The sequence below is a fragment of the Otolemur garnettii genome, unplaced genomic scaffold, assembly GCF_000181295.1.
Source record: "Otolemur garnettii isolate 467f Iridium unplaced genomic scaffold, OtoGar3 scaffold00054, whole genome shotgun sequence".
NCBI lineage: Eukaryota > Metazoa > Chordata > Mammalia > Primates > Galagidae > Otolemur > Otolemur garnettii.
Genome location: NW_003852449.1, coordinates 894,259 through 907,680, shown reverse-complemented (window position 1 = coordinate 907,680; position 13,422 = coordinate 894,259). Strand labels below are relative to the sequence as shown.

Genomic DNA, 13,422 nt, shown 5'->3' with positions numbered 1-13,422 from the left:
AGCTATGCTTGCTAGAAGATAAGATTTAAACATACAAGTAACGAACTCTACCTCGGAATTCTCTCTATAACACAGTTCTTCTATAAATAAAGCATTTTCATCTTCATTGCTATTGTGAATACAACAAAATTCTCTACAAAGATTACACTGCCTCAAATGTACAAATGCAAAAGGAGGTATATAATCCAAACCAAAACGAGGAACTGTAATACAACAACAAAAAGCTCAAGTAATTTCCATTTTACTCCATGGTAAAATCACAAAAGACTCGAAAAAAAATCTACCTCTGTGATAAACAACAAAAAGCTGTTCTCCGTGTCCTGCCATCGACACCACAGGCCCGGGGAGACTGAAGACCTCCTTCTGAACACCCCCGATGGTGAAGAGCCGCAGCAGCAAGGCGCTGGTGGCAGCGGCAGCCCATCCCTGACCCAGACACACGGCCTCGACGTCCTCCTTCTGAGGCATATCTATGAGCCACTCTTTGCTTGAGTCCCAAGAACTGAAGTGCAGGCAGTGAAGCTTGCTAAAAGTCAAAACAAGAGAGAAGCACGATCAAACTTCCATATGGAATGTGTACACACACGTACAACTGTTTGTGACACCCAACAACAAAACCAAATAGTTTTTTCCATTATATATTACTACTATAAGAAATTACTTTAAGAAAGTAACAATGAACTATCCTTAAATTACATTAAAAACATTCAAAAGCATGTTTTTTAAGATTAAAAACATAGGAAAATGCTTACAACATAACATTGAATAAAAAAATAGCAGGCTAAAAACTGTCCCTGTGATTTTATATTGTAAATGTACATAAAATCAAAACCAAGTTTCAAAAAAGGAAGTATCAAAACATTAAGCAACAGTTCTTTCACTGCAAAAAAAAAAAAAGTTAACATGGAAAAATAAGAAAAAAAAATCCCACATAACACCCTCAGTGAGATTATTAACCACTGCTGAGAAGTTGAGATGCTTCTTGTCTTTTATCTTTGCATGTGTATACACACATTTAATTTAACATTCAACACAAATTCTTTAAGCTTCAGAATGTAGATACTGTATTTGGAAGGCAATAATGACTCTCTGAACAGTAATTTTAATATTCAATTTTAAAATGAAAAAATAGCATTGTAGATGCCTGTGAAATCACATATTCAAGGAAAACAGGATTATCTAAAATCAAAACTGCATGTAGTAATAATGTTCTTGTGTATCTGAGTTAGAGACACTGAGTCAACAATGATATTTTACAAAACTGTTTTAATTCAGTAATGAAGTACTAAGTTAATTTTATGATGTGTAAATTAGGAGACCAATTAAAAAGTTAGTAATATATTTATCAAATTTTAATATGTACTCAGTTACATGAGGATCTTGTTAAAATTGCAGATTCTGACACAGAGGTCTGGGGTGGAGTCTGAGATTCTGCATCTTCACCAAGTTCCCAGGTGACCCATGCCCTGGTTTATAAACAAATATATCCATTCACAAGATTTTCATGTCTCCCAGGTGACAGGTGATTTACCTGGGAGACAGTAAAATCCATCAAATGTATAGGCACTGTATCAGCTGAAAAAAAGAGATCACGAGAAATGAACTCAGACAAATATTTTTTCTTAAAAAAAATGCAGTCTGCACGCTTTGCTTTTCCATCATAGTTTTTTCTCTGCAGCCACCTACCCACCTACCTACCAAAAACGTATAGTCCAAAATATACTCAATAAAAAAAGCAAGTTGATGGGCACCCAGCAGTTAGGGTGCTGGCCACCTGCTCTGGGGCTGCTGGGTTCAAACCCGGCCCGGGCCTGCTAAACAAACAACAAGAAAAAAAAAACAAACAGCCAGGCATTGTAGTGGGCACCTATAGTCCCAGCTACTTGGGAGGCCGAGGCAGGAAAATCACTTGAGCCTAACAGTTGGAGGTTGCTGTGAGCTACAACACCATGGCACTCTACCAAGAGTGACAAAGACGGACTGTCTCAATTTAAAAAAAATAAAAAGCAAGTTGACAAATCGTACAATCTTTAATTTTTCTTTTTTCAAAGAGAAGTTTCAAATCTAATCTATAGTGACAAAAAAATAGATCAATAGTTGGTTGGCCAAGGTTAGGACTGAATTAACTGCAAAACATTTTTGGGTGATAAAAAGTATTCTGCATTTTGAATGCAAAGTGGTTAACTGAGTACACGTTTCTCAACTCATCAAACTATATACCTAAAATGGGTGCATTTTATTATATATAATTATATTCTCAATAAAGTAAATTGAAACAAGGGGGGTTCATACGGAAAGAAATCTAGAAGGATACATATCAAACCATTACCAGCAGCTATACCCGAGCAGAATTCTAGGGGAACTTCCATTTTCTAAAACTTCTGTACCACTTAAAAAATGTAATGAATATGCAATACTCTTATAATAACAAAACACTAAAGATATGAAAAATAATTCTACTTCCCTTGCATTACAAATTTTATTATTTTGATACATACTTAGAGAATGCAATGAGGAAAAGATTAGACAAAAACAGACACATTTTCGGAAGTACTGTGGGTATATGGTGTTTGTACCAAACTCTTCTTTCTAAAATTTCATGCAACAAAAGATATATATTTGTTTTATTAATTTCTGTCTTTAACAGCGCCAAGTTCTTCCTAGTGATTTTGAATTTACCTTGCTAGCTCATCAGTGCTTTCACATGCCAACAAAAGAGCTTCAGGGGAAAGGTCTGCTATGCTGTAGTTCAGAGTGTTGGACAAGTGCGTGGCGTGGTGCATGGAAGAGTCGTGGAACTCCACATCTATGGCACTGTCCTGCTCATCGTTATAGCAGCGAATAATTCCAACAGAGTTCCACACCTACAAACATGTAAGGTTATGTGAAGTCTGAGAAAAAGTGAGGCTCCTAGAACAAGTAGGTGATAGTGGCACAAATTAACAAATCTTACAATTCAGTCTGTATCAAGATGTAAGTTATGGCTCTGCACCCGTAGCACAGTGGTTATGGCACCAGCCACATACACCAAGGCTGGCAGGTTTGAATCCAGCCACTGCCAGCTAAAACAACAATGACAACTGCAACAAAAAAATAGCTGGGCATTGTGTTGGATGCCTGTAGTCCCATTTGAGACAAGAGGATCTCTTGAGCCCAAGAGTTGGAGGTTGCTATGAGCTGTGATGCCATGGCACTCTACCAAGGGCAAAATAGTGAGACTCTGTCTCAAAAAAAAAAAAAAAAGATTTAGGGGAACAACCACATGTCACCCAATTCTAAAGAGTTTCAGATACATCTAGTCTTATTTATTTACAAATGGAATACTGATAACTTAAGAACAGATTTTATGACTGTTATTAAAAAAAAGCAGTTTAAGGCTCAGCACCTGTGGCTCAAGTGGCTAAGGCACCAGCCACATACACCTAAGGTGGTGGGTTTGAATTCAGCCCGGGCCCGCCAAAACAACAATGACAGCTGCAACCAAAAAATAGCCAGGTGTTGTGGCAGGCGCCTGTGGTCCCAGCTACTTGGGAGGCGGAGGCAGGAGAGTCACTTGAGCCCAGGAGTTGGAGGTTGCTATGAACTGTGAATCCACAGCTCTCTACGCAGGGGGACAGCTTGAGGCTCTGTCTCAAAAAAAAAAAAGCAGTTTACAACTGGCCTTTGAACAACAAAACCATTAAATTCGTCAAAAGCAACATTTCAAAACTTCTCTTACAAATAAGGATGCAAACAACAGATATTTTTTCTGTTCTGTCATAGGATAAACATGAGGGAAGATAATTAAGTTTGCTGCCTCCTCCTAGAGAAAGTGCTACATCCCTCACTGAGTATCACTACAGTCACCTTCACCGTCCTCCCCCGAGAAGCTGTGCACCAACACCAGTGCCTAGTCCATCCTTCAAAGCAATTTTAGAACTCATCCTGGAATGGCCGTCAGAGCTGTCATTGTACAAGGTCTGACAATTAAGTTCAAGAATTCGTCCTAAAAAAAGTGCTCCATATTGGGCGGCGCCTGTGGCTCAAGGAGTAGGGCACCAGCCCCATATGCTGGAGGTGGTGGGTTCTAACCCAGCCCCAGCCAAAAAACAAAAAAAGAAGCGCTCCATACCTCACTGCTGAATATCACTATGGCCAGGGGGAGGACATCCTAGGTGACCTTAGTGATATTCAGCAGTGAGGTATGTGGCACTTTTTCTAGGACAAGTTCATGAACTTAATTGCCTGACCTTGTTTATAATTTCAAAGTAACATAATTGATACCATTTGCAAAACTTGTTTTCTGCCTATGTACACCATAGGCTCACACTAGGCCCCAGTAAAATTAATGCCAACATTTTATTTATACTTATAACCATATATAACTATAAATGAAATACTGATACTAATAAAAACTAAGATCTATCGCATAATGATGATTACTGATCTTGGTGAGGAATTTTATTAATACTAAATATCAACCTTAGTGTTTACATAAAAATTTGTGCCAGGCCTACACAACAGGCAAAATGCTCAAGAAAATTTTTTGAGAGTGGAAAACCTCAAATAGCCAACAAATGGAAATACTAAACTGCTAAAGGTAAAACTTAAAGCAAAAAGCAAATATACTCATTTATTTATCATATAATCATTATTAAATTATGCATATATTTAATGCCTACTATGTACATCAGTAAGCAAAACAGAGACATTTCTATCATCATAGTAGACCTGACATTCCAGTGAGGTGTGGTGAGGGAAAGACCTTCTAACATACGAAACTAGTAGTTGTCTTCTCAAACAACACCTTCTAACTAGTGTTTAGAATCAGTATAATCTTCTATAAAACAGCAAATATGAGAAATAAGTTTTGGAAGTATGGCCAAGAGGTATAAGTATGATAAGATATATAGAAATCCTTATGTAAAATATTATAAATCATTTTACACAGAATTTTATCTAACATAATTTCAACTGTAATGCTGAAAAGATTAAAACTGAATTAACCATAAAATAAAGCAACCAAAAAATATAATCAACCAATAGTGCTCCTGGCCATTTTATTAAGATTTTTAAAAATACATTTTATCCAACAAAATCAACTACAGTGAGAAAAAAAATGTTGATATACTTAGAGGTTGAGTGTGGAACTAAGAATTACCATGAATCTGTGAGTGAGATGCAAGGGTGTAGAACCTGGTTGGAAGGGCTTCTGCCGGGGAGTCGGCAAGGGTCCTTCATAGAGTGGCCTCTGAGATGTCACCAGATTGTGAATGCTGCCTTCTTGATCATCTTCCTCCTCTTCTTTGAGAAGACTAGAAGCAGTTTTTAGCATTGTAACATCTACAATATAACAGATTATAATTAAGAGAATCATAACTACCAATGACCTAGAAAAACAAAAAGCCTTACAGGGCTGGTGCAGTGGCTCATGCCTGTAATCCTAACACTCTGGGAGGCTGAGGCAGCAGGACTGCTTGAGGTTGAGGTCAGAGGTTTGAGGTCAACCTGATCAATAGCAAGACCTTGTATCTACTAAAAATAGAAAAATCAGCCAAGTGTGATGGTGCGTGCCTATAGTCCAAGCTACTTGGGAGGCTGAGGTAGGAGGATCACTTGAGCCCAGAAGTTTGAGTGTGGCACTCTAGCCTGGGCAACAGAGGAAGACTCTGTCTCAACTAAAAAAAAAAAAAAAGAGAGAGAGAGAGAGACAAAGAAAGAAAAAAGTGCTGGGTGCGGTGGCTCACACCTAAAATCCTAGCACTCTGGGAGGCCAAGGCTGGTGGACTCCTTGAGCTCATGAGTCCAAGATCAGCCTGAACAAGAGCGAGACCCCATCTTGGGGAGAAAAAAAAATAGCTAGGCTTTGTGGCAGGCACCTGTAGTCTCAACAACTCAGGAGGCTGAGGCAAGTGAATCCCTTGAGCCTAAGAGTTTGAGGTTGCTATAACCTTTGATGCCACAGCACTCTATCCAGGGTGATAAAGTAAAACTCTGTCTCAAAAAAAGAAAAAGAAGAGAGAAAGAAAAAGCATTCTGGAATCTAGTAATTTTCCATTCATATTTAATGACACCAACATGCTACCTGCCTCTTCCACTGTGTTATAGAGATGCAGTGTTGGTACAAAAGCGATGATGAGTAAACCCCTGGAACCTTAGCGTGAATTAAGGCAGTGGCACCAAACGGAATCAGCAGGCACTGCACTGTTAGCCACTACTCACTTGCTGTAAAAATATCAACTTTATTAAATCTTGATCCTTGTACAGATTTTTTAAAGAAGCTTTCTGTCCTAAAATGGGAAGTCTGTGTAAAACAGAATGATGGATGTCTTGGAAAAAAGTAACCATTTTTGTGTAATTGTTTTAGCAGTAAGCTGAACTAAGTGATTTTTTCACAGAACACTCCTTAAAAAAAAATCCAAAAAACAAACAAACTCTATGCTAATGTCAACTTGTTTGGCAAAACACTTTCTGGGAAACCAATCAAGTGAACCCGTCATTTAAAAAAAACTGACAATCTGTTGCCAATGATAAAATTTGAGCTTTCAAACAAAAGTCAGAATATTGGAAAATTTCTATTTGCCACTGTAAGCTTGACAACTATACAATATTTACAAATTTCTGACGAGACTGGTGATGATACTGACAAATATAATTTATGTTGGATAATGAGATGTGTCAATATTAGATGAGTGAGCCAATATTCTCCAAAAGTAATACAGACACTGTAAGATTAAACACAGTAAGAAAGTCCATTGAAAGTTCAAGTCTGACCAATGGATTCTGATGTAGAAGGACTGAAGTTTCAATGGCATTTTCAGATTCCACTTTACAAGTAATCTTTAACAAACCACCATCTGCTGAGTTTTAGTACAGTATCAAAGAATATCTGCAAATATCTGAACAGGTTATTAAAAATACTTCTCCTTTTCAAATTACATGTTTGTGTTTGGCCAAATTTTCTTCCTATACTTCAAGAAAAGCAAAATATCGTAAGACATAATCCACAAGCAGATGAGGGAACCCAGCTGTCTTCTATGCCAGACTCTGCAATATTATTCTTCTTATCAAATTTCCTTGTTTTTCATTTTTAAAAAATCACTCATATTTACATGAGTTTATAATACCATTTTCAGTGAATATTTAAGAATTTCTAATATTAGAAATTAAATAATAATTATATAATTAAATAATAATATATAAACTGAACCCCAAACAAGCAGAAGATAGGAAGTACGGAAGAGCAAAATTCAGCAACTTTTTTTTGAGACAGAGTCTCACTCTGGCGCCTGGGTAGAGAGTACTACAGTGTCACGGATCACAGTAACCTCAAACTCTTGGGCTCAGGGATCCTCCTGTCTTAGCCTCTCAAGTAAGCCTGCCATGCCTGGGTAGTTTTTCTACTTTTAGTAGAGACAGGGTCTCACTCTTGCTCAGGCTTATCTTGAACTCCTGAGCTCAGGTTGGGTCAAATAATACTACATATGTAACTCTATAAAAATAAATGTTCTTTGGTGGGGGGGTCCTCAAATTTTTTTTTAGAGTATAAGTGGTTACCAAGACCAAAACACCGAGGACTTTTTGTTCTAGAAACTCTGTGATTTAAACACAGCACGTTTTGCTTTTTTACTAATTTATTTATTTACTTGATAATGTTTAGATGTGTTATTTTAGTATATTGTTAGGACAGGCACTTTATTTGAAGATTTTAAATTATATTAATTTCTTTAACAGATAGAATACTATTTGGTTTATCTGCTTCTTCTGGAGTTAACTTGGTAGTCTGTGTCTTTCAAAGAATTCGCCCATTTCATCTTAGTTGTTAAATTTACAAGCACAAAGTTATTCACAATATTGTCCTGTTATCCTCTGGTTATCAATAGTAGTGCTGGAGGGGGCTGAGGGTGGTGGCTCACGCCTGTATTCTCAGCATTCTGGGAGGCCAAGAAAGGTGGACTGTCTGACCTCACAAGACCAAGACCAGCCTGACAAGAGTGAGACCCCATCTCTAAAAACAGCTAAGCATTGTGGTAGGCACCTGTAGTATGTAGTCTCAGCTACTCAGGAGGCTGAGGCCAGAGAATAGCTTGAGCCCCAGAGTTTCGGGTTGCTGTGAGCTGTGACAACAGGGTACTATACCAAGGACAACACAGGAAGTCCCTGTCTCAAAAAAAAAAAGGTAAAAAGAGATGGAATGAATTTTAATAACAGACATTTCAAATACATATCATGTACTCAACATGTACTCAATATAAAAGTTTGCTAGGTATTTTGCATTTTTTTTCCAGACCATCTTCAAAATCTGGTTGCATTTTTCAGTTATGGCACATCTCAATCGGGTCTAGCCACATCTCAGGGGCTACAGAACCAGGTGTATCCAGTAGCTTCACTGGACAGCATGAGACTGTACAGCAATGACCCCTTTCATTCCTTATGTTAGTAATTTGTCTTCTTTTTCTTGATCAATCAGGTAGAAACTTAGGAATTTTACTGGTCTTTTCAAAGAACCAGCTTTTGGTGTCATCGACCTTCTCTAGTTTTTCTGTTATAAACTTTACTGAAGGCCAGGGTTGGGGGCAGCTCACACTTGTAATCCCAGCACTCCAGGAGGCTGAGGCAGACTGATCACCTGAGCTCAGGAGTTCAAGAGGAACCTAAGCAAGAGGGAGACCCTGTCTCTACTTCAGAGGCTAAGACAGGAGGATTTCCTGAGCCCAAGAGTTTGAGGATGCTGTAAGCTTTGGCACCACAGCACTCTCTACCCAGGCACCAGAGCAAGATTGTCTGGAAAAAATGTTGCAGAATTTTGCTCTTTAATATTTCCCGTCTTCTCTTGCTTGGGGTTTAAATTTTCTTTTCTAGTTTGCTATACCAGAATCTTAGGTCATATATTTAAAACCTTTTTTAAACATAAGCATTTAATGGCATAAAATTCCCTCAAAGCACTGCTTTAGTTAGCTAGATTCTACAAATCCAGCATGACTTTAACTAAAATTCTTAACGAAAAAAACAGAAAATATTGACAGGGTGGATCATCACATGCACAAAGTCAAATTCATACCAACTGAATTTTCATCATCTTCTAGGATGTGACTCCGCTGTCTGGGACGACCTGAAGCCATCATGAGGTCGTCATCATCCTCGTCGTCATTTATAATCCTCCTGGAGAAAGAGGGGATCTCAACTGCATTGTCATTTAGAAAATCACCAGCATTACTTGTATCATCTCCATCAAAAAGATCATTGTAATCCTTTTCCTCTCTGCTTGATACCTTGAAAAAAATTAATACAAATGTGAAAGTATTAGTGAACTATTTAGAACAACTCACTACTGAAAAGGCAGTCTCTGAATGTGTGCCTGTAAACACTGCCGGCTGAGCAGGCGCCCTGAGCGGTGATGGTTAGTAAGTGCGTTTAAGAAGACTGAGTTATACTTTGATATTAGGACTTGGTCTTTATTTCAAATGACTTCTAGTCTGGGGATGGGGCTCGGGTGCAGGGACAGACATGTGAACACATACTGTATGTACCAAAGTAAAAGGCAAGCTTTTATTCCTCCCAAGTCATTCCTCAGAAGTCACAGTACATGATCAAGAACATACAAAGTCTCTCACGGTGTAAGACATGCTCTCATTTTCTTTTATTTTGAACAAAATGTGATACATTTGCTTTAAATCGTCTCAAAGTGAGGTTTTTTACGCTTAAGATGGAACCAACCAAAAAAAGCAGCACAGAAACTCAACATGGATTTACTCATTGCTTCCTAGGGATATGAACCTACCAGGCAGGAGTTGGGTCACTGCAAACAAACTTTTAAATCACTTTAAAAAGTGAAATCAGGCTGAAGGCAGTAGTGCAGGCCTATTGCCCCAGCCCTTTAGAAGGTCAAGGCAGGGGGGTTCCTTGAGACCAGGAATTGAAGACCCCAGGAAACACAGTGAGAGGCCCACTCTACCAAAAACTTTCAAAGCAGCTGGATGTGGCGGCATGTGCCTGCAGTCCTAGCTACTCAAGAGGCTGTGCTGGAGAGGAATGGTCGAGCCTAGCAGTTCAAGTAATACAATAGTAGTTACAATTGTGCCAATGCACTCCAGCCTGGGTGACAAAGTGAGACCTTATCTATAAAAATAAATCCATAAACAAAATAAAAATTAAGCAGGTACATTGCAGAGTACACAAATTAATCCTACAGGATGAACGAAAACGGAACAAATCTTAAGCTACTGAGAAACTCAAGAGTTTGGTATAATATTCTTTTTGTTTTGTTTTGTTTTTTGAGACAGAGTCTTACTTTATTGTCTTTAATAGAGTGCCGTGGTGTCACTGCTTACAGCAACCTCAAACTCGTGGACTCAAGTGATCCTCATTTCCGCTGCCCAAGTAGCTGGGACTATAGGCACCTGACACATGCCCAGCTATTTTAGAGACGGGGTCTTGCTCTTCATCAGGCTGGTTTTGAACTCCTAAGCTCAAGCAATCCACCCAGCCTCCCAGAGTGCTAGGATTCCAGGTATACATCACTGCATCTAGCCCTTGGCATAATATTCTAATGAGAATAACATTAGTGGACTTAAAAAGACTATGTCACAAATCTTTTTATTTCTTTCTTTTTACTCATAGAATTTTAAATTTTTTGGTAGAGAGGGGCTCTCCCTATGTTGCCCAGACTGGTCAACTCCTGGCCTGCCCCAGATAATCCTTCTGCCTCACTCTCCCAAGTGCTGGGGTTATAGATGTGAGCCTCTGCACCAGATGGAAGTAAACATCATTCTGCTCTGAAAAACTGACATCAATAAAATGAGAGACAACTTAAAGAGTACCTCTACATTCATACATTTAAACATGATTTGATATGTATAATTAAATTAATAAGTAAATGCTAGAAGAACTAAATCTATATTCCTAAAAGTTTATGTACTCAAGTTATTAAAAACTTTTTGGAATTTTTTCATAGGAAAATTTAACTTTTGCTTTATATTCATGGTGCGGGCCATAAAAGGTTAACAGTTGTGAAAATGTACTATGAAGAGTGAAAGGAAAAAGGAAGAGAGTGGTCTCTTCTAGACAAATGGGTTAAAGATTTTCTAAGAGGTGACAACCTTTCAACACAGCTCCCAACTTACATCTCCGCAGGGGAAATCTTTCCAGCTCTTTTAGTTGTTTCTTTGATACTTTCCTTCATACTTGTAAACAATATTCTAGCACTATTTCTTCTTTAGTTTTCACTTTTAATCATTATCTGTTTGATAGATCCTATTATAGATAGATAGAGATCTATAGATTCCTATAGATCTCTATCTATAGATTCCTATAGATCCTATTATATATCCTATCCTATTATAGATAGATAGATCTGTAGGAAATAAATGTGACAGTTATTTCATGAAGGGATATCCCTTATATATATATATAAGGGATATTTCTTAGTAAAATATGTTTAAGAAACATTAAACAAATTAAAACACATTTATTTCCTACAGATTATCTATCCCATTTATAGATTTATCTATCCCAGTACAGATTCCTATAGATCCTATAAGATCCTATCCTATTATAGATAGATAGATAGATCTTTCTATCTATAGATTCCTATAGATCCTGTCTATGGAAGCTGAGAACCAGGTGCCCTTTCACAGCTGCTCACATCCCCATGCGTGCACACTTGCTATCATCCCCCAGTCCTTGCAATATGGACATCCTCACTTTGGTTCCAGCAATATACATCACTTAGGCTATTAGGATCATGTGAATGCTATTCACAGCTGAATACAGATTATAGCCGATACTTACTAAGTGTTGTTTTAATCATACGTAATGCACTTAATCCTCACAATAACACTAAGCTGTTGGCACTACTTCTTGATACAAGTAGTTGATACAAGTCTCAAGCTGTCAGCCTGGGTAGAGTGCTCTGGCCTCATAGCTCATAGCAGCTTCCAACTCTTGCCTCAGTTTTTCTATTTTTAGTAGAGATGGGGTCTTGCTCTTGCTCAGGCTCATCTGAAACACATGCACTCCAGCAATCCACCCACCTTAGCCTCCCAGAGTACTAGGATTACAGGCATGAGCCACCGTGCCCGGCCGTTGGCACTATTTCCATCTTCACTTCACACAGTATGTTATGATCACTTTTCTTCTCTTTTAAAACGTTTTGTTTTCCCTGGAGCTAAGAATCTCTTTCTTTAGATCTTTTCTTTTGGATAGATTCCCCAAAGATGATTCCTCCAATATCCTGAATAAAAGTGTAAGACTGACAATGTTATGGGAGCCAAGTAAATGCAAGTTGGGAATTTCAACACCCAAGAATGGGCACTTTAATTCAATCCCATTTTCAGTACAGTATGCCCCTTACCCAACTCCATTCAATTGTACCTAGTATCCCTTGTCCAAGGAAAGTCTTTGTTGTGCTTTTGCTAGAAAACAAATCTCCAACATTCTGCCAAATGTTATGTGTGGAGGGGGTAAGGCTGTCACCTTGCTGTGCACACTCATGTTGAGTCTTGAGGGATCTCTCTTAAATCGACCCCCCATTTTCAGCCCACTTTTAGAAGTACCCAGTGCTGCCAAGTTCCCTATCTTTGGAGATTCAGTCAGGTAAACTGAGTAGATCCTAACATCCCCCCAACCTGCCACAGGCTTAGACTTCACTTTTTGAGACGCCAAAGTTAGTTTCTTTTTTTTTTTTTTTTGAGACGGAGCCTCAAGCTATCCCCCCGGGTAGAGTGCCATGGCATCACGCTCACAGCAACCTCCAATTCCTGGGGTCAAGCGAGTCTCCTTCCTCAGCCTCCCAAGTAGCTGGGACTACAGGCGCCTGCCACAACGCCCAGCTATTTTTTGGTTGCAGCTGTCATTGTTGTTTGGCGGCCCAGGCTGGATTGGAACCCACCATCTTAGGTGTATGTGGCTGGCGCCTTAGCCACTTGAGCCACAGGCGCTGAGCCAGCTTGGTCATTCTTATATGGCATCACTACGTCAACATCACTCATTATCATACCCTGTCTTGGGTCCAAGTTGCTGGTCTTTATGCCCCTTTCTCACTCTATCACTATATGTCAGGTACCCTGGATGTGACATGGTGGTCCTCTGCTCTGAGGCAGATCCTGAATATCTGGAATCTGGATACAACCTATTGAATGAACAGCAAATTCTTTATTATAGGGGATTCTGGACAGAAACTCCCTTCCTATTACTGTTTACCTCTTATGATACCTGAATACACTTTTTCATATATGTTTGGATAGCTCTTCAGGGTTTCTTGAGGGTATTTTACTAAGGGCAAACTTAGTAGGACCCAATGATGGGTTCAAAATAAACTCATGCCCCTATCATAATTCTCAATTTTAACGTCTATTTGCCTCTCCTTTTCTCACTGTCTACTCCATATCTTTTTTGTCTCTGGTTGTCTTGGTGACTTAGCTGGGGTATGATCCAAAATATGCA

The 13,422-nt window shown here is 38.7% G+C and overlaps 1 protein-coding gene across 2 annotated transcripts in view; it reads right to left on the bottom strand.

Moving 5' to 3' along the window:
• The window catches only part of WDHD1 (WD repeat and HMG-box DNA binding protein 1), a 62,160-nt gene that overhangs the window by 29,669 nt on the left and 19,069 nt on the right, over nt 1-13,422 (bottom strand). For both annotated transcript variants that reach the window (XM_023514517.1, XM_023514518.1), the window contains exons 10-13: nt 9,041-9,251; nt 5,141-5,322; nt 2,680-2,864; nt 285-526 (exon numbers count right to left, since the gene is read on the bottom strand). In XM_023514517.1, coding sequence (XP_023370285.1) covers nt 285-526; nt 2,680-2,864; nt 5,141-5,322; nt 9,041-9,251 — 820 coding nt within the window. The remainder of the gene's footprint in view (nt 1-284; nt 527-2,679; nt 2,865-5,140; nt 5,323-9,040; nt 9,252-13,422) is intronic.